General features: G+C 46.5%; 1 protein-coding gene across 4 annotated transcripts in view; it reads right to left on the reverse strand.

Moving 5' to 3' along the window:
• Positions 1-20,050, reverse strand: part of RRP36 (ribosomal RNA processing 36) — a 109,189-nt gene that overhangs the window by 28,152 nt on the left and 60,987 nt on the right. For all 4 annotated transcript variants that reach the window (XM_033939074.1, XM_033939076.1, XM_033939073.1 and 1 more), the window contains exon 6: positions 5,199-5,273. In XM_033939074.1, coding sequence (XP_033794965.1) covers positions 5,199-5,273 — 75 coding nt within the window. The remainder of the gene's footprint in view (positions 1-5,198; positions 5,274-20,050) is intronic.

A 20,050-nucleotide genomic window follows, 5' to 3' on the forward strand; every position in this document is an offset into this window, starting at 1 on the left:
CTAAAGCCAACCCAGACTCAAGAAAGTAACACTATTCAAGCAAGTAGATATTCCCCCCCAGGGGGAATCAAACCCCAACCTAGTATGCCCAAGCAATCAACCCCCAGACTCAACCTAAAACCCCGCATACACTCCACGAGCACTCTGAAAACAACAAATCCTCTAAACAAGTCAGTCCAGTGAGGGCTCCAGGAGTCCAAGGACGCCCTCACTCCACCAAGTTGGCAGGCTCCTACGTGACAGCATCCAGTTAATGCCGCTTCCATTAAAGCACACATCAACCACTCAGCTCCCAACCAGGCACAGAGGAGAAGGAAACAGCTCCCGCAAGGGAGCCAAGATTGAAGCTCATACGGGACCATGAGGTAGATCCCCCAAAAAGAAGGGCCAACGAGCAATCCAGGAGAGCAGAGCCATCAAGAGATCGGAAACACCAGTGACGAGGCCTGGAACATCATGGGGCCAAAGAAGGCCCAGACTCCCCTGGAAGAACATCCAAGTATGCCTGTGCGTCCTCCGCCGAGGTATAGCTCTTCCACCTGGTAGCCATCCAAATTTTGAATAGCGCAGGATAGAGTAGCTGGAAACGCTGTTTGAGGTCAAATAAGGCGGAGCACACTCAGGAAAAACGGTGCTGTCTCTCCTGTAGCACAGGGGAGTAGTCCTGGAACAGACGGGCCGGAGCTCCCTCATAGGCAAGAGCGTTACATTTCTGCCGAGAGTGTCGTATGAGTTCCGCCTTGTGAGCCGAGTTGTGCACCTTGAAAATGGTGACATGGGAGCGGGTATTGTTCTCGACATGCCTACCAAGGTGTTGAGCTCGCTTCAGCCTCAGAGGCCCCATGCCCACAGGGAGCGGCAACTCCGCCTGAAGCCAGGACTCCAGTGTAGAAAGCAGGCAAGAGTCTGGCACCGCCTCCAGCAGACCGATCAGACGCAAGTTATTGCGTCTCGATCGGTTCTCTAAATCTTCAATTTTATCCGCCTGGCGCTGAAGCTGTTCTTTAAGAGATACCAGATCCACCGCAGAGGCGGAATGGGCATTCTCCATGTGTGCTACTCTGGTCTCCAACTTGCTGGTGCGCCTGGTGGTTTCCATCAGTAGAGATTCGAGTGAGGTAAGTTGGCTGAATAACTGTTCAAAGCAGGCGTCCAAAGTCTGCACCACCGATACAGACAACGCCTCAATGTGAGCTTCCGACAAGGGAAGCGCGGAACCCAAGTCAGCCGCTGCTGCCGCCATATTAGTGTCAGGCCGCAAGGCTCTTGCCTCCTGATCTTTGGCGTTGCGGGTCGTCTTTCCGCTCATGGTCGGGCTACAAGGCATCAGAAACTTATCCATGCACCATAGGAACAAGAAACGCAGGTACAGAGGCGTCAACAAAAGTTAGGCAGGGCGCGGAGGGACCCGGGGCCCCGGAGCTTGAGCAAAGCACGTCTTGCTCGGCACAGCACAACACGTGACTCCCCAAATGAAAGATTTATAAACTATAAAGAGTTTTACCTTATGCAAAATTGTCATTAACTATTTTTTCTGCGGCTCTCCAAGTATCTTATTTTTTTCTGCAGCCCTCACATTTAAAGTTTAATATCTTTCCTTTCTCAAAACTGACACATTTCAATTACTATATTGAAAATAAAACCATTTTCCCTACCTTTGTTGGCTGGTGATTTTATTTTTCTGTGCTTTTAACTATGTTTCCAGGGCCTTCTTGTCCTTTGACTGTTTTTCTCTCCGTCTTCACTTTCTGCCTTGCATCCATCTTTGGCATTAACTTAATATTAAATTTTTCTGCTTTCTTTTCAAAATCTACGTTTCCATGTCTTCCCTTCCCTTCTATCTCTCTCTTCTTCCGTCCCTATTTCCATGGTCTGACATCTCTTTCTTTCCTTTCTCTCATCTCTTTCTTTCCTTTCTCTCCCTCCTTCCTTCCTTCCCCCTGGTCTGGCATCTGTCTCCTTCCCTCCCCCAACTCTTTATTTCTTTCACCCTGCCCCTCTTCTTTTTCTCTCTCTCTCTCTCCGTGCCCCCTTTCTTTCTTTTTCTTTCTCCATGCCCGCCCTTTCTTTCTTTCTCTCTCCATGCCCCTTTCTGTCTGTGTCCCGTCTCCCTTCTTTCTTTCTGTCTCCCTGTCCCCTCCTTTCTTTCTTTATTTCTACCTGCCCTCCCCCAAGCCACCACCATTGGGGAACAGGCCGCCACCGCTGCAATAGGGGAAAAGGCCAGCGCCGAGGTCTTAGCTCTCCCTGCTTATCTTCCCCAGCGTGAGACCAACCAATTCTCACCACCCAATGTCAATTCTGCCATCCGAGAGGAAGTTCTGGGCCAGCCAGGCAGCGATTGGCTGGCCCGGAACTTCCTTTCCGACGTTAGAATTGACGTTGGGTGGCGAGAATTGGTCGGCTCTGAGCTGGGGAAGATAAGCAGGGAGAGCTAAGACCTCGGCGCTGGCCTGTTCCCCGATTGCGGTGCCTTGCAGGAGGGCAGTGAGAAGGGAAGGGAAGCAGATTGGGGACCCCTGCTTTAGGTGAGCCACGAGCCATTTGTCGACATTCCTCCAGAGAGACGCAAGTCCAATTACAGCAGTCACGGTCTGTACGCGATTGTCCTCTCCACAATCGGAAAACTGGTGAAGAGGAGAGGACAGACTGCGGGCCGCAAAATAGTCCCTGGAGGGCCGCATGCGGCCTGTGGGCTGCGAGTTTGAGACTGCTGGTGTATAGCGATGTGAAGCGGGACCCGGGAGTAGAGCTAACCCATGTCCTGCTCTGCTCACATCATCATGTGATCCCTCCAACTTTACTTTTTATAATTGTTTCCACTATTTTGCCCGGCACCAAAGTCAGGCTTACCGGTCTTTAATTCCCCTTTTTAAAAAATCAGTGTAAAAAATCAGTGTAACATTGGCCACCCTCCAATCTTCAGGCAGTACAAATGATTTTAGTGACAGGTTACAGATTACTAACAGCAGATCAGCAATTTCATGTCTTGACACCAGGAAATTCTTTTTCACTGAAAGAGTGGTTGATCGCTGGAATAGTCTTCCACTACAGGTGATTGAGGCCAGCAGCGTGCCTGATTTTAAGGCCAAATGGGATCGGCACATGGGATCTATTCACAGGGCAAAGGTAGAGGAGGGACATTAAGGTGGGCAGACTGGATGGGCCGTGGGCCCTTATCTGCCGTCTATTTCTATGTTCTATGAGTTCTTTCAGTACTCTGGGATGTATATCATCCAGCCCATGTGATTTATCACTAACTTGTAGATTTGGCTTAGTACATCTTCCAGGTTCACTGAGATTTCTTTCAATTCCTTTGCCTCATTGGTTACCAATGAAATGTTTAGTTCTTTATTCAAAATTCTTGTGTTCATATGGAATGCACTGAAGCACAATACTTCCCACTAATTGTCAACTCTCGAGACTACGATGGGAACTCACGGCAGCCATTTTGGATGAGTGATCTGAACGGGGCAGGAGCATAGGAAGATCGCTCCTGCCCTGAAAGACCGCTAGACCACCAGGTATGATCGTGGGAGGTCTGGAAGCAGGTGGGGGTGATTCTGGTTTTAGGAAATCACGAACAAACGAAATCGCAAATCCTAAAACTGCAAATTGGGAGGGGGAAGTGTAATCCAACCAAATCTTTATGGCCGAGTTGGTCCTCAAACTGAAAAGTAATTTTTTTTACAATGAAAACAGGTCAAGGAGGCACTTTATTTAACATGCTCAATGGATGTCTCTTTCTAATCAGATATCGTCCACTTCATTCATATATTGCACCCACCCACCAGAAAATGGCATTCCTCCTCAATGTATCTAATATAATAAAGCCCTAAGCGCGCATGCGCACTCCCACTTGCGTGCTCCCGTTTTCCGTGCACTGTAAGGCACCGCAGGTAGGAGTGCGCATGCACGAGAATCCCCAAGGCAGATGTCGGCCGCGGCGGCTGTAGGCAGCTGCAGGCCGCGGCAGCTGTCGACAGCTGCAGGCCACGGCGGAAGATGAAGCGAAGGAAAGTGGCAGCGAGCCACAGTGTCTCCAGCGACCGTGTCCCTGCCTCTCTGTTTCCGGGCTGTGCTGGGAAAGGATGGGCTGAGGACAGGGCTAGAAGAGGAAAGAGAAGCGTCTGATCCAGCAAGTAACTCAACTGCTGAGGAAACTGCTCCCTCTAGCTGATGGAGAAGCCAGGGAGCCAGAAAGAAAGGTGGGGGGGGGGGGGGACGATACAGAGGATAAGAGAGAAAGAAAAAAAAGAGACTGAACTGAAGGATAAGAAGGGAAATTAAGATACAGAGGAAGGGATAGAGAGAACAGATAGAGAGAATATTGTAATCACATCATATATCATATCTAATATAATAAAGCCCTAAGCGCGCATGCGCACTCCCACCTGCGTGCTCCCGTTTTCCGTGCGCTGTAGGGACCCGCAGGTAGGAGTGCGCATGCGCACGGCGGCACGGAGCCTGTTGGCCGCGGCGGCTCTTGCTGTCTGAAGGATAAAAACCCAAAAACCCCCAGAACTCGCTTTGGGTCCGGCAAGGGCTGCGGGCAGTAGAAGGCCCCGAAGCAGCATGTGTAGAGTGCTGCAGACGCTGCTGGAATCGGAAGGTTTGTCGGGACCGCAGGAAGGGAAGGGGGGGGAAGGGACTAAGGGAGCCGGCCAGACCGCGGGAAGGGAAAGGGGGGGGGGTAGGGGAAATGCTGCTGCTGCATGGGGAAGTGGTGTGGGGGGAGGGAATGCTGCTGTGGCTGCTGCACAGGGTAGTGGTGGGAAAGAAATGCTGCTGCATAGGAGGCAGGGAGAGAGACAGATAGATAGAAAGAAAAGAAGAAAGACACAGGGGCAGGGAGAGACACAGAAAGACAGACAGACAAAGGGGGTCAGGGAGAGAGACAGACAGCGGGAGGGAGAGAGAGACAGAAATAAAGACACACAGACATATATTCTAGCACCCGTTAATGTAACGGGCTAAAATACTAGTATACAATAAAAGAATGGAGCCCAGCCAGTGATGCTTGAAGACCTCATCCATCAGTTTGTACTGGACAGATGGGTCACTGCAATAGTCAACTGATGTCAGGAAAAAGGACAGTGCATGGCCAAGATGAAAGAGAGTTTCTCCTATTTAGAATGATAATTCCTTTTAGAGAGGAGTTCAAAACAGGCCACCAAATATAAGAATGCTAAGCTCACCATTCTCTGTAGGAGCTGCTGTAATTTCTCCTTTTCTGCAGGATCCCGAGTTTTCTTCAGTGCCTTCTGAACAGCCTGTGAGAGACCACAATCATTTTTTTAATATTTCAACAATTTTAGTGATAACCACAAGTTTACTCTACAATGAGCATACATTAGCAATACCAAGGTCATCCATTTTTACAATTATACTGTTATCACAAGACACTTGTCAACTGTAAAGTTCTAGAATGTAATAAAAGTAAAGTTCTAGAATGGGTTAGTGCAATATATGCTCTAAGGGGCATATTCTATAAATGGCATCTCAATTGTAGGTGGTGGTAGGCGTCCTACCGTTGTCTAACCAGTCTGACTGGAAAGGAGTCACAAGTGGCGCCCCACAAGGGTCAGTGCTGGGACCGCTGCTATTCAATATATTTATTAATGACTTGGAAACAGGGACAAAGTGTGAAGTTATAAAATTTGCGGATGACACAAAACTCTCCGGTAAGGTTAGATCTGTAGAGGAATGTAAAAAACTCCAAAGGGACCTGGACAAACTGAGTGAGTGGGCAGATAAATGGCAGATGAGTTTTATGTGGAGAAATGTAAAGTTATGCACATAGGGAAAGGGAACCTGATGTACAACTACACGATGGGGGGGATGACATTGGGAAAAGGCAACCTAGAAAAGGACTTGGGGGTTTTGGTGGATAAAACAATGAAACCAGCAGCACAATGCGCAGCGGCCTCAAAAAAGGCGAACAGAATGTTGGGCATTATCAAAAAACGTATCACTACCAGAACCAAGGAAGTTATCCTCCCGCTGTACAGGGCAATGGTGCGACCGCATCTGGAGTACTGCGTCCAGTACTGGTCGCCGTACCTAAAGAAAGATATGGCGATACTCGAGAGGGTCCAGAGAAGAGCGACAAAAATGATATAAGGCATGGAAAACCTCTCGTATGCTGAGAGGCTGGAGAAGTTGGGGCTCTTTTCCCTGGAAAAGCGGAGACTTAGAGGGGATATGATAGAAAGGGGATATGCAAGACGAGCAAAACATTCGCAAAATTGGCGCCTTGGAAACTGAGCACGCCTCGATTTGTGAGCACCCCCCCCCCCCGCTAACCGGCACCCTCTCCCCGTGATCCGGCACCCCCCGCCACCATCGGGCACCCCTCGTCACCATCAGGCACCCCCCTGCTGCGACCTGAGGTCCCCCAACCTAGCCGAACCCTCTTCTTACTTCAGTGTAGCCTCCGCACCGGCACCAGCATGTCCTGCCGGTGCCCGAAGATCTGCCTCCTGTGCTGGGCCTTGAGCATGTGCGCCTGAGAGTTCACGTTCTCGTGGGGGATGAGCAACGCTGCTGGCCTCGGGGGGGGTGGAAGGGGGAACCTATCAAAGCGAGTTTCCATTATTTCCTATGGGGAAACTCGCTTTGATAAACGAGCATTTTGGATTACAAGCATGCTCCTGGAACGGATTATGCTCATAATCCAAGGTACCACTGTAGTTTGATTTATCGATTTATAGATTGGAATAGATGTTAAATTACTGACATATCGCAGTTTTCCATGTATCCATTAATATTCTGTTTTCATTATACAATCTAGACATTTTAATGCTAAGAACATGACATAAACGTAGAGGGAACATGAGTCGCCATTCCAACCACAACCAGTCTGAGGTATTATCAATGAGCTCTGGGAGGACCCAATACATACCCTGGCGCAAAATATAGGCTTGATGATACCTATAGAAATTTGGAAAATTTACCCCACCCTCCGCAATTGGTTTTTGTAAAGAACTTAAAGCGATTCTAAGAGTTTTGCCCAGCCAAACAAATTTTGTAAGAATACTGTTTAACTTTTTATAAAAGGACCCCTTAAAAAAAAACTGGTAACATTCCCATCTGATAACAAACCACAGACAATATCATCATTTTAATAGTTTGAACTCTCCCCCACCAAGACAGATGTAATGGATTCCATTGCTCACACATTTCTGTTACCTTCTGCAATAAAGATTTTTCATTCTCTTTCATTGTGTCTTCCAGCATATTTTTTATCCAAATTTCTAAGTATTTTAATCCACCTTCCTTCCATACAAAAGAAAATGAATCAAACAAGCCTTTTGTACAATACACGTTTAGTGGAAGAACTTCAGATTTATTCCAATTTATCTTATACCCTAAAAATTTTCCAAATTTCTCAATCAATTCAAGTAAGCATGGAATGGTTGTTTCTGGATTTCTCAAATGAAACAATATATCATCTGCATATGCAGAGACTTTGTATTCCTGATCTGAATAAGGAATACCCTGTATCTCCTTTACTTGCTGAATAGCTAATAATAAGGGTTCCAAAACAATATCAAAAAGCAAAGGACATAGAGGACAACCTTGTCTAACCCCCCTCCACAAATTAAAGCGTTCTGAAAATTTATTATTAATATACAATTTTGCAACAGGGGCGCTATACAATGTTTGTATCATTTGTATAAATCCTAAACCAATTCCAAACCATTCCATAGCTTGATACATGAAGGTCCATTCCACTCGATCAAAGGCTTTCTCTGCATCCAAGGACACAGAAAAAGCCGGATCTTTCATGGCTTTTGTTAAATTTAACATATGAAAAGCCAATCTTGTGTTATTAGATGAGTGTCTCCTAGCAACAAATCCAGTTTGGTGCATATCAATAATAAAAGGGAGAGCCTTAGCTAAGCGTAAAGCCAATGTCTTAGCCAAAAGTTTTCCATCTATGAGATAGGCCTGTAATTTGAAACCAATGTGGGATCTTTATTTGGCTTTGGCAAAACTATAGTCAATGATTCTGCCATAGTACCTGTAATGCAACCCTTAGTCAGTTGAGACTGATAAAAATTTAATAGATGAGGTAATAGGGTAACTTGAAATGATTTATAAAATTCTACTGTGAGACCATCACCTCCTGGAGCGGATCCATCTCTAAGAGATTTCAATGCTGATCCTAATTCTTTTAATGATATAGGCTCCTCTAAACTTCTTTTAATATGTTCAGGAACTTTCGGACCATTAATTAATTTCAAAAATTCTAATCCATCCTTTCTTCTATTATCATAAGGCTCAGAAGAGTATAAGTCTTGGTCACGCATGAAAACGGTCGGGTAGTGTGCTGACAGACTGTTTAAAGATTAATATGTTGCTTGAAAGTTTTTTCTTTTTGGTTGGTGAAGGGGTAAATGTAGAATGGCGTCAGGGAAATAAGCAAAAAATGATTCAACGTTTGGAAACACTGGAAGCGTAAAAAGAGCGAAGCCAGAGCCAGAAACCCCTCTGAAGACGCCATTACCAAAAGGAGCCAACAGCGAGGTTATGAAAGAATTGAAAGAAATAAAGGAGATTGTGCTGGCAAGCGCTAAAAAATTTAATGATCTGACGGATGAAGTAGCAAACCTAAATAAAAGAATGGAACTGATGGAAATTAAAGCACACCAGTTTGAAAAAAGAATGGAAGAAACGGAAATAGAATTATTTCAAACTAAACAGGATCGGGTGAAAATAGAGGCGCTTACCTGAGGGCTGGAGGACTGTTCAAATCGTGAGAGGAGGAGCAATTTGAGGATCTTGGGTATACCAGAAGGGGTGGAGAAGGGTAATCCTATCTCCTTCCTTGAGAACTTTATACCTAAAATATTGCCTATAAAAACGAAGTTCCCTCTAGAGATTGAGAGGGCACATAGAATACCAGTGAGAAGGTCAGATAAGCAAATGGGTCCGCGGCCATTAATATTTAAATTATTAAGACATCAACATGTGATTGAGATTTTTCAATTGGCAAAACAAAATAAGAATTTAAAGTGTCAAGATGCACGTATTCATATAGTGCCCGTTTTTGCCAAAAACATGGCAAATAAGAGGAAAAACTTTTTGGAACTCAGGCTACAATTAAGAGCTATGGGGGCTAAATACGGGCTTCTATACCCTGCAATCATGAAGGTTACTATTGAAAATAAAATAACCACATTCGACGATCCAGGAAAATTGCAGGATTTTATACATCAGAGAGAACAGCCAATGTCTCCATAAATCCTCCACCAGATGTTTGAATAAAGAATGAACGCACTAAGAGATGTTTTTTCTTTTGAATAGATGTTTTGACTTATTTCTAAAAGTTGTTATAAGAAAAATCAATTATAGAATCTTTGCTGCTATAGAAGTCTAATGAAAAACAGAAAAAAATGTTATGGACTCAATTTAAACTGTGTTATTTAACGGATCCTAGTATGAAAAACAGATTGGTCTTTTTAAAATCTGATTTGAATCATAATTTCGCTAGATGGAAAGGTAATGTCTCTAATAAGAGTTAAAGATATCACAATATGGGGTAAACGCTAACAGTACTGAGATTGATTGATGTGATAGATTGACAGCCTGCTTGCTTGCCTCAGTCAGAGCTTGTTAATTACAAGCGCGTGAGAGACTACTGCCTCAAAGTGCTGTAAAAGCAGAAAAGGAACTTTAGCAATATACAGGGCAGAGATTTCCTTTTAATAGATGGGAAACTTTGCTGGGCTGTTGTCTAGTGGGAGGGGGTCAGTGTTCTTATATGAAACGAATGGGAGGTGACAAAAACTGATCCTTAATTAAACGCTGATTCAAAAATGGCATCTGAGAGAAACAAACAGTGGAGCGGATGGTTTGTAGGTGATATTGATAATTCCTGTATTATGATGGATAAGCACATATGGACAGCTGATATTGAAGGAAGTAGAACTTATGCCAAGACTTTGGAAGAAGCGGGCCTGACCACCAGAACTAAATGGAGCGGATCATCAAAAGAATAGGAAAGATTTCAGAGGAGTGGTCAAAAAGAAGTTTTGTGATTACTAAAGGTGATGAAGAAATTCACACAGTCAATGAACCCAAGCTGAAGGAATTAATTAGTGAGGCAGACTGAAGTAGGAATCACTAGGTTGTAACAGATATGAGACTCAGGCTGCGAGATTCCTGCTCCACTTTGGCCACTCATCTCCTGGTTTTGAATAGAATGATGGTGAACCGGGCAGCAGTATGAATTGATGTTATTTTTCCCAGAAACGCACCTATAAGATGGAGTCAGTGGATACTCAGCTATGCTGTTGCATTATACAGAGACTTTGAGAGGTTGAGAGAAAATCGGAAAGGATTAATGTTTTATCATTGGGAAGTGGTACTCTACCTGGTAACCTGTTAACGGAATTATGATTTAACAGTACTGGGATGAGTTTGCTTTGCTTATTTAAAGATACTTTGTACACTTTGAGTGTATGCTTACCCAATTCTGGATATATATTTGTTACTTGTTTAGATTACAGTTAGAATCGCTACTGATTTTAATAATTAAAGTTACATAAAAATATGAGTTTCTTGAGGATAAATGGATTTGATAAAAGATAAGAATTTCTGGAATAAGAGAAATAAGTATATTAAGCTCAAGGTCTCTAGTATCTGTATGGATTCCGAGTGGATGAAATTCTGTGCGTATGATAATAGATAATTAAACAGAATTGAAATATGTCTTGAAATGTAGAATGACTATCAAAGGTTATTTTAAAGACTAGTGTTTAAGCCCGTTACATTAACGGGTGCTAGAATAGTTGTCTGTCTGTCTTTCTCTTGCCTCCCTGTCTCTTTCTTCCTTTCTTTCTGTCTCTCTCCCTACCCTGTCTATCTTTCTTTATTTCTTTCTATCTTTCTTTCTCCCTCCCGCTTTCTATCTTTATTTCTATCTTTTTTTCTTTCTGTCGCTTTCCCTGCCCAGACCCTCACTGAAGCCACCTTCCAGCGGTGCCAGCTAAGGGATCCCTTGCACTTTCCTCAATCCAGCTGTGGTCAGTTGCCCGCACACTCATGGCCTTTAGCTCTCGTTCGCTGAGGTGGTGGTGGTCCACCCCATCCATGCACTCTCTCTCTCCTACCTGCACTCCAAATGCCTGCTTCTCTCACCCGCCCAAAGCCTCTCTCTCTAGTGGCTATCCCATGTCTCTCTTCTACTCACCAACCCAGGCCCCAACTCCCAATCAGGCATCTCTTTCCGCCCCCACCCAACTATCATTCTCCTCCTTGTCCTCCACCCTCATCTCATGATTGATTCCCTTGCTCCTGCCCTCAGCTGACCGTCTAACCTGCCGGTTTCTTCTTCGGACAGATGGGAATGATCTCCCTCTCCCCCCTTGCTCCAGGGGAGTTTACTTTGGGGGGGTCACAGTCGCGGGCATCGGGAGTTTTTGTTGTTGCAAGCTCCCCTTTCCCCCTACATGCCAGCGATTGTTGGGATATTTTTGTTTTTTTTCGGCAGACAGAGAGAGGGCGGGAGGGTGGGGAGTGGCTGCTGTGGTGATCTGGCCGACTCCCTTGCCGGAGTTATTTTTCAGTTTAAAGGTGCCGCGGCGGCTCCTCTTACGATCCCCGTCTACATTAGAAGTCTTCTCTGAAGCAGGTGCGGCTCGTGACAGGAGCCGCGGCGGCACCTTTAAACTGAAAAATAACTCCGGCAAGGGAGCCGGCCAACTGGCAGTTTAAGTTGGAGCTTCGGTCTGGCCTGCTCACCTTGCCGTATTGTATTTTTTAGTTGAAAGACGCGGCAGCGGTTCCTCTCATGATCCCCACCTGCGTCGGAAGTCCGACAAGGCGAGCAGGGAGCAGGCCAGACCGAAAAACAGGATGAAAAACAGAACCCTAAGCGCGCATGCGCACTCCTACCTGCGGGTTCCTACAGCTCACAGAAAACAGGCGCACAGAGTGGGAGTGCGCATGCGCGGCTTAGGGTTTTATTATATTAGATAATACACAATATCATGAGATGAGTTTGTGGTGAAATATATAAACATGAATCTATGCAGATACAGGATACTCTTACATTAATTTGTCCTTCATTTAACTCATGATATTAACTTAATACATTTTAAGTTTAGTTATATACAAGTATTTTTACCAGAAAATGGAAGAGAGGCACGTACCCACTCAGATACCAGCACAGTAAGGAACTACCCTGCGGAGGAGAGTCGCAACTCCACTTCTGAGTCCGAGGTAAGTGCATACACTGATAACAATAACAATATTGATAACAATACTCTAGGAGCACCACTAACTCAGATGGGGGACCCCCTGAGGGACTTAGCAAACACAAGGTATGGAGGGCTATGTATGTTAATGCACACAATTTGGGCAATAAGATACTGGAACTGGAGACGAAGATAATGAACGCGATCTAGACGTGGTGGCGATATCCGAAACTTGGTTCACGGACTCACATGAGTGAGACATGGTTATAACAGGTTACAACTTACTTCATCGGGACAGAGAGGGCAAGTTAGGAGGAGGGATAGCACTATACACTAAAGAAGACATCAAAATTACCAGAATCACAGACGTCAGGTACACCGGGGAATCCCTCTGGGTGAACCTGGCCAGAGGAAACGAAAAATGCCTGTATCTTGGTGTGGTATACAGACCTCCAAGACAACAAGAAGATAAGGATATTGAATTAACCGAAGACATAGAGAACATCACTTTGCGTGGGGACACAGTTCTGATAGGGGATTTCAATATGCCCGATGCAGATTGGAACACACTTTCCGCGTCAACCAGCGGCAGCAGAAGGCTATTAACCTCCATAAAGGGAGCACGGCTCAAACAATTGGTAGTGGAGCGCACTAGGGACCAGGCTATACTGGACCTGGTACTCACCAATGAGGAAAACGTCTCGGAAGTTTCAGTAGGTGATACGCTAGCCTCCAGCTAGGTTTGGTTCTACCTGAGGAAAGGGTTCACGACAACAGATCGAGCACGACAACAAAGGTCTTCAACTTTCGGGGCACTGGCTTCAAGCGCATGGGTGAATTTGTTCATCGGGCACTACAAGACCAAGTTGAGACCAACAATGTGGAAACTATGTGGTCAACCCTGAAATCTACCTTCCACGAAGTGACAAACCGCTATATAAAAACAGTAAGCAAACAACGGAGAAACAATAGACCCCCAGTGGTTCACTGCGGAGATCTCGGACCTCGTTAAGGAAAAGAAAAGGGCATTTATTTTCTACAAACAATCAGGAAATGGGGAGGCTAGAAAAGACTATCTGGCCAGGTCCAAACAGCAGTCAGAGAGGCCAAGCTTCGAATAGAAGAGTATCTAGCAAAGAACATTAAGAAGGGGGATAAAGCAATGTTACTTACCGTAACAGTTGTTATCCAGGGACAGCATGCAGCTATTCTCACTAATGGGTGACATGATCCAACGGAGCCCCGATGCGGACGCCTCACAAGCAGTCTTGCTTGAAGAAACTCGAAGTTTCGAGTCGCCCGCACCGCGCACTCGCGAGTGCCTTCCCTTCCAGTGCAGGGCGCGTCTCCTCAGTTCAGATAGCTAGCAGAGAAGCCAACCCAGGGGAGGTGGGTGGGACATGAGAATAGCTGCCTGCTGTCCCTGGATAACAACTGTTACAGTAAGTAATATTACTTTATCCCAGGACAAGCAGGCATGTATTCTCACTAATGGGTGACCTCCAAGCTAACCATAATGAGATGGTGGGAGTGTTGGCAACTTAGGAGAATAAATTTTTCAATACTGTTTGACCAAACTGTCCATCCCGTCTGGAGAAAGTATCCAGACAATAATGAGAAGTGAAGGTATGAACCTAGGACCAAGTGGCAGCTTTATAAATCTCCTCGATCGGTGTTGATCTGAGGAAAGCTACAGAAGCTGCCATAGCTCTGACCTTATGGGCTGTGACTTTACTGTGAAGGGGCAATCCAGCCTGGGCATAACAGAATGAGATGCAAGCCACCATCCAGTTGGAGATGGTGCGCTTAGATATAGGACGTCCCAAGTTGTTGGGATCAAAGGAGATGAAAAGTTGAGGAGCAGTTCTGTGCGGTTTGGTGCGTTCCAGGTAGAAAGCCAAAGCACGCTTACAGTCCAGAGTATGAAGAGCTGATTCTGCAGGGTGAGAATGAGGCTTTGGAAAAAACACTGGGAGAACAATGGATTGGTTGAGATAAAATTCCGAAACAACTTTAGGAAGGAATTTGGGATGAGTGCGAAGCGCCACCTTGTCATGATGAAACACTGTAAAGGGTGGGTCAGCTACCAAGGCTTGGAGCTCACTGACTCGTCTAGCCGAAGTGAGACCAATGAGGAAGACAACTTTCCAAGTGAGATACTTCAGATGAGCCTTGTGAAGAAGTTCAAAGGGAGGTTTCATAAGTTGAGAAAGAACAACATTGAGGTCCCAAATCACTGGAGGCGGTTTGAGCGGAGGATTGACATGGAAAAGTCCTTTCATGAATCTGGAAACCACAGGATGAGCAAAGACAGGTTTCCCTTGAAGCGGCTGATGGAAAGCAGCAATTGCACTAAGATGGACTCGTATTGATGTAGATTTGAGACCAGAATGAGAGAGGTGCAAAAGATAGTCCAAAACCGAAGACAAGGAGGAGTGTTGTGGCTCATGATGATGAGAGAAACACCAAGTAGAGCAGGGGTGCCCAACGCATCGATCGCGATCGACCAGTAGCTCAGGAAGGCAACACGAGTCGATCGCAGAGCCCATCCCGGGCTCTGTGATAGACTCGTGTTGCCGTCCCGATCTACCGGGCCTATCAGCCTTCCTCTCCCCGACGTCAAAGACGCCGACGCCGGGCATTAGGCTGTTTTTTTGTCATTTCGGGGGGGGGGGGGGGGGGCGTGGCGGCGGCAGCAGCAACAGCCTGAAAAAGAAATCATCCTGGCCGGGGTCAGTGTCATGCTCCGGAGCTTCTATAGCCTTCCTATCTCCCTCTCCCTTCTACCTGCTTCCGGCCACACCCCCTGCTCCGCGGCTCTCTTCGGCAACTCAGCAGCAGCGATCGACACAAGCTTCTGACGTCGGGGCCTACCCTCTGCGAGTCCCGCTTGTTTCAACTTCCTTTTTCCACAAAGGCGGGACTCGTAGAGGGAAGGCCTCGATGTCGGCAGCTTGTCTTGATCACCGCTGCTGACGAATTGCTTAAGAGAGCCCCGGAGCCAGGGGGGTTTTGCCAGGTGCAGGTAGAAGGGAGAGGGCCAGATGCAGGACTCGTGGGTGAGGGAGCAGAAGAGAGAGAGAAAGAGAGAGGGGAGGGAAACAAAAGGAAATATTTCATACTGGGCTGGGCCGGAGTGGAGGGAGGGTGGAAAGATTCTGGCTACAGGGTGCATTAACAAAGGAAAAGGGGGGAAAGCTGAAAATGGAGATAGTGACACAAAGAAGAGAAAGAGTAAGCAGGACCTACTGAATAAGGATAGAGAAACAGAGGGGATATGAAGAGGAGGTGAAATAGAGACATAGAAGTAATGCTGAAAAAGTGTGTGTGGGGGGGGAGATAAAGACACTGAAAGGGTAAATGGTGAACATGGGGTAAAGACAAGGACAGAGACAAATGAAGATTCTGAAAAAGTGGTGAGATAGGGATATAGATGAGTTGGACACAAAGAACGGTGATGCTGGAAAATAGGTGGAATGGTAATTCTGACAGACACAGAAGGGAAATGCTGGATCAAGGAGAGATAGGGCTCAGGCTGGATGGAATAAGGAGAAATGCCTTGTTGGCCCGGAACTTCCTCTCCTACGTCAGAATTGACGTCAGGGGGCGGAATGCTGGTCAGCGCGACGCTTCTGCAGGGAAAGCTTGGGACAGCGGTGGCTTGGGGGCTGTTCCCCGATGGCGGTGGCAGCAAACCGAGTGGCTTGGGGGAGGGCACGGAGAAAGAAAGAAAGGGGGCAGACAGGGAGACAGAAAGAAAGGGGAACAGGGAGACAGAAAGAAAAAGTTGGGGGAGAGAATGAGGTCTGGAGGAGAGGAAACATACAGGAGGCTGAAAGAAAGGAAGAAAGATTGGATGCATAGTCAGAAGAAGAAAGTGCAACCAGAGACTCATGAAATCACCAAACAGCAAAGGTAGGAAAAATGATTTTATTCAAAATGTGTTGGTTTTGAGAATTTATATCTGCTGTCTATATTTTACACTATGGCTCCCTTTTACTAAACCGCAATAGCGTTTTTTAGTGCAGGGAGCCTATGAGCATTGAGAGCAGCACGAGGCATTCAGCGTAACTCCCTGTGCTAAAACCTACTATTGTGGTTTAGTAAAAAGGGAGGGGGTGTATTTGTCTATTTTTGTATTTTGTTACTGAGGTGACATTGCATAGAGTCATCTGCCGTGACCTCTTTGAAAAAACCCAGAATATGAATAATTAACATTTTCTCTGCCTTTCAGTGTGCTTTGTGTTTTTTTTTTAAATTTTATTGTTGGTAGATCATTTTAACTTAGTCATTATAAAAGTAGCTCGCAAGCCCATAAAGTGTGGGTACCCCTGAAGTAGAGAATCTGGTCCACTTCTGGTGGTAGCATTGTCGAGTGGCAGGCTTCCGTGAAGCTTCCAAGACGTCTCGCACAGGTTGGTAAAACTGGAGAGGAGTTATGTTGAGAGAAACCAAGCTGTCAGATGTAGGGACCGTCCATGAAGGGAGTACGGCTCAAACAAATGGTACTAGAGCCCACCAGGGCCCAGGCCATCCTGGACCTGGTACTTACGAATGGGGAAAGCGTCTCGGAGGTCTCGGTGGGAGAAACGCTAGCCACCAGTGATCATAACATGGTATGGTTTAACCTTAAGAAAGGCTTCCCTAGATCACAAACAAAAACAAGGGTACTCAATTTCCGGGGCACTGACTTCGCACGCATGGGAGATTTCGTCCATCAGAAGCTGCAGGTTCAAGAAGTAACTGATAATGTGGAAGCTATGTGGTCAACCTTGAAATCGACTCTTCACGAGGCAACTATCCGCTACATAAAATCGGTAACTAAACAACAAAGAAAAAAGAAACCCCAATGGTTCACTGATGAGGTCTTGTACCTCGTCAAGGAGAAGAAAAGAGCATTTCTCTCATACAAACGCACCGGGGAAAAGGAAGCAAACATTGAATACAGGACAAAGTCTACAGCGGTCAAAACAGCAGTCAGGGAGGAAACTCTAGTGGAAGAAACTCAAATGGAAGAAACTCTAGTGAAGAACATTAAGAAAGGGGACAAATCCTTCTTCAGGTACATTAGCGACAGGAAAAAGAACACAAACGGGATAACACGCCTTAGAACGCCAGACGGGGATTATGTGGAAACAGATTCCGATAAAGCCAAACTACTGAATGATTACTTCTGTTCAGTCTTTACCTGTGAGGCACCAGGGCACGGGCCACGGCTGGAAACAAAGCAAAGCATGGAAGACCCATTTCAGAATTTTGAGTTCACAACTGCTGATGTTTACAGAGAACTGTCAAGACTCAAGGTGAACAAAGCCATGGGACCGGACAATTTGCACCCAAGAGTGCTCAGAGAGCTATGCGATGTTCTGGCAAAACCGTTTGCCATGCTCTTCAATCTCTCCCTAAGTACGGGGAGAGTCCCCCTGGACTGGAAAACAGCTAACGTCGTTCCTCTGCACAAAAAGGGTTGCAGAGCAGAGCCTGCGAATTACAGACCGGTGAGTCTCACATCAATAGTGTGTAAACTCATGGAAACTCTACTTAAAGGTAAATTAGACACGGTATTGGATGAGGGGAATCTAAGGGATCCCTGCCAACATGGATTCACTAGGGGCAGGTCATGCCAATCCAATCTTATCAGCTTCTTTGATTGGGTGACAGGAAAGCTAGACTCGGGAAAGTCTCTGGACATAGTGTACTTGGATTTCAGTAAAGCTTTTGACAGTGTCCCACACCGTAGACTATTAAACAAGATGAAATCGATGGGGTTAGGTGAGAAACTAACTGCATGGGTCAATGATTGGCTGAGTGGAAGACTTCAGAGGGTGATGGTCAACGGCACCCTCTCTGAGACTTCGGAGGTGACCAGCAGAGTGCCGCAGGGCTCAGTCCTGGGACCATCCCTTTTCAACATATTCATAAGGGACTTGACCCGAGGGCTTCAGGGTAAAGTAGCACTGTTTGCCGACGATGCCAAACTGTGTAATACAGTAAGCGAAAGCAATCTCAAGGATAGCATGACGCATGATCTGATCACGTTGGAAAACTGGTTCTCGATATGGCAGCTGGGCTTCAATGCTAAGAAGTGTAAGGTCATGCATCTCGGCAGCAGAAATCCATGCAGAACATACACCTTGAATGGAGAAACACTAGCTAGGACTTCAGAAGAACGGGACTTGGGAGTAATCATCAGTGCAGACATGAAGGCTGCCAAACAGGTAGAGAAGGCCTCATCCAAGGCAAGGCAAATGATGGGATGTATCAATAGAAGCTTCGTTAGCCGCAAACCTGAAGTCATAATGCCACTTTACAGAACCATGGTGAGACCTCATCTGGAATACTGTGTGCAATTCTGGAGGCCACATTACCGTAAAGATGTGCTTCGAGCTGAGTCAGTCCAGCGGATGGCCACTAGGATGGTCTCCGGACTCAAGGGTCTCTCATACGAAGAAAGACTGGGCAAATTGCAGCTCTATACTCTCGAAGAGCGCAGGGAAAGGGGTGACATGATAGAGACATTTAAGTACGTCACAGGTCGTGTCGAGGTGGAAAATGACATATTCTTTCCCAAGGGACCCTCGGTCACAAGGGGGCACCCGCTCAAACTCAGAGGAGGGAAATTTAGTGGTGACACCAGGAAGTATTTCTTCACAGAAAGGGTGGTGGATCAGTGGAACAAACTTCCGGAGCAGGTGATCAGAGCCACCAGCGTGCTCGACTTTAAGAATAAATGGGACATCCACGTGGGATCCCTGTGAGGGTCGAGTTAAGGAGCTGGGTCATTAGCACTCAGACTTAATGGGGTGGGTCAGTAGAGTGGGCAGACTTGGTGGGCTGTAGCCCTTTTCTGCCGTCATCTTTCTATGTTTCTATGCAGGTTGGGATGAAGCAGAGATCCCTGATGCTATGTAAGTAGAGAGGGAAAAACAGGTAGAGGATATGGCTCCCTGGTGCTGAGTTGAAGGAGAAGGGAGTACCAGGGTTGTCTGGGCCACCGTGGGGCATTCAGAATCATGGTGGCCCGGTCTGACTTCAGTTTGACTAGAGTCTTCTGAATGAGAGGGAATGGAGGAAACGCATATAGGAATAGATTCGTCCAGTCCAGAAGAAAGGCATCTGCCTCAAGGCGCTGAGGAGTGTAGATCCTGGAGCAGAACTGAGGCAGTTTAAAGTTGTGGAGGGCCGCGAAGAGGTCTATCTGAGGCGTTCCCCACTGAGTGAAGATCTGATGAAGGGGCGTGGAGTGGAGAGTCCATTTGTGCAGTTGCAGAAGGCGACTCAAGTTGTCCGCTAAGGCATTGTCCGCCCCCTGAATGTAGACAGCTTTGAGGAAGGTGTTGTGGCGGATTGCCCAATCCCACACTTTCAAAGCTTCCTGGCAGAGGGAGGCCAATCCCGTCCCTCCCTGTTTGTTGATATAGTACATGGCGACTTGGTTGTCCATGTGAATGAGGTCCACACGGTCGCCAAATAGATGTTGGAAAGCATTGAGAGCATTGAAAATCGCCCTGAGTTCCAGGAGATTGATGTGGCACTGGCGGTCCACGCTGGTCCAATAACCCTGTGTGCGGAGACCAGCCAGATGAGCCCCCCAAGCATAAGTCGAAGAGTCGGTCGTGAGAACTTTCTGATGAGGGGGTGTGCGAAACAGCAAACCTCTGGATAGATTGGAAAAGAGCATCCACCAGCGAAGAGACTGCTGCAGAGCAGGAGTGATCTGGATGTGACGTGACAGAGGGTTGGAGACCTGCATCCACTGAGATGCCAGGGTCTACTGAGGAATCCGGAGGTGAAGTCTGGCAAAAGGAGTCACGTGAACTGTAGAGGCCATGTGACCCAGAAGA

The sequence above is a fragment of the Geotrypetes seraphini genome, chromosome 3 (assembly GCF_902459505.1).
Source record: "Geotrypetes seraphini chromosome 3, aGeoSer1.1, whole genome shotgun sequence".
Taxonomy (NCBI): domain Eukaryota; kingdom Metazoa; phylum Chordata; class Amphibia; order Gymnophiona; family Dermophiidae; genus Geotrypetes; species Geotrypetes seraphini.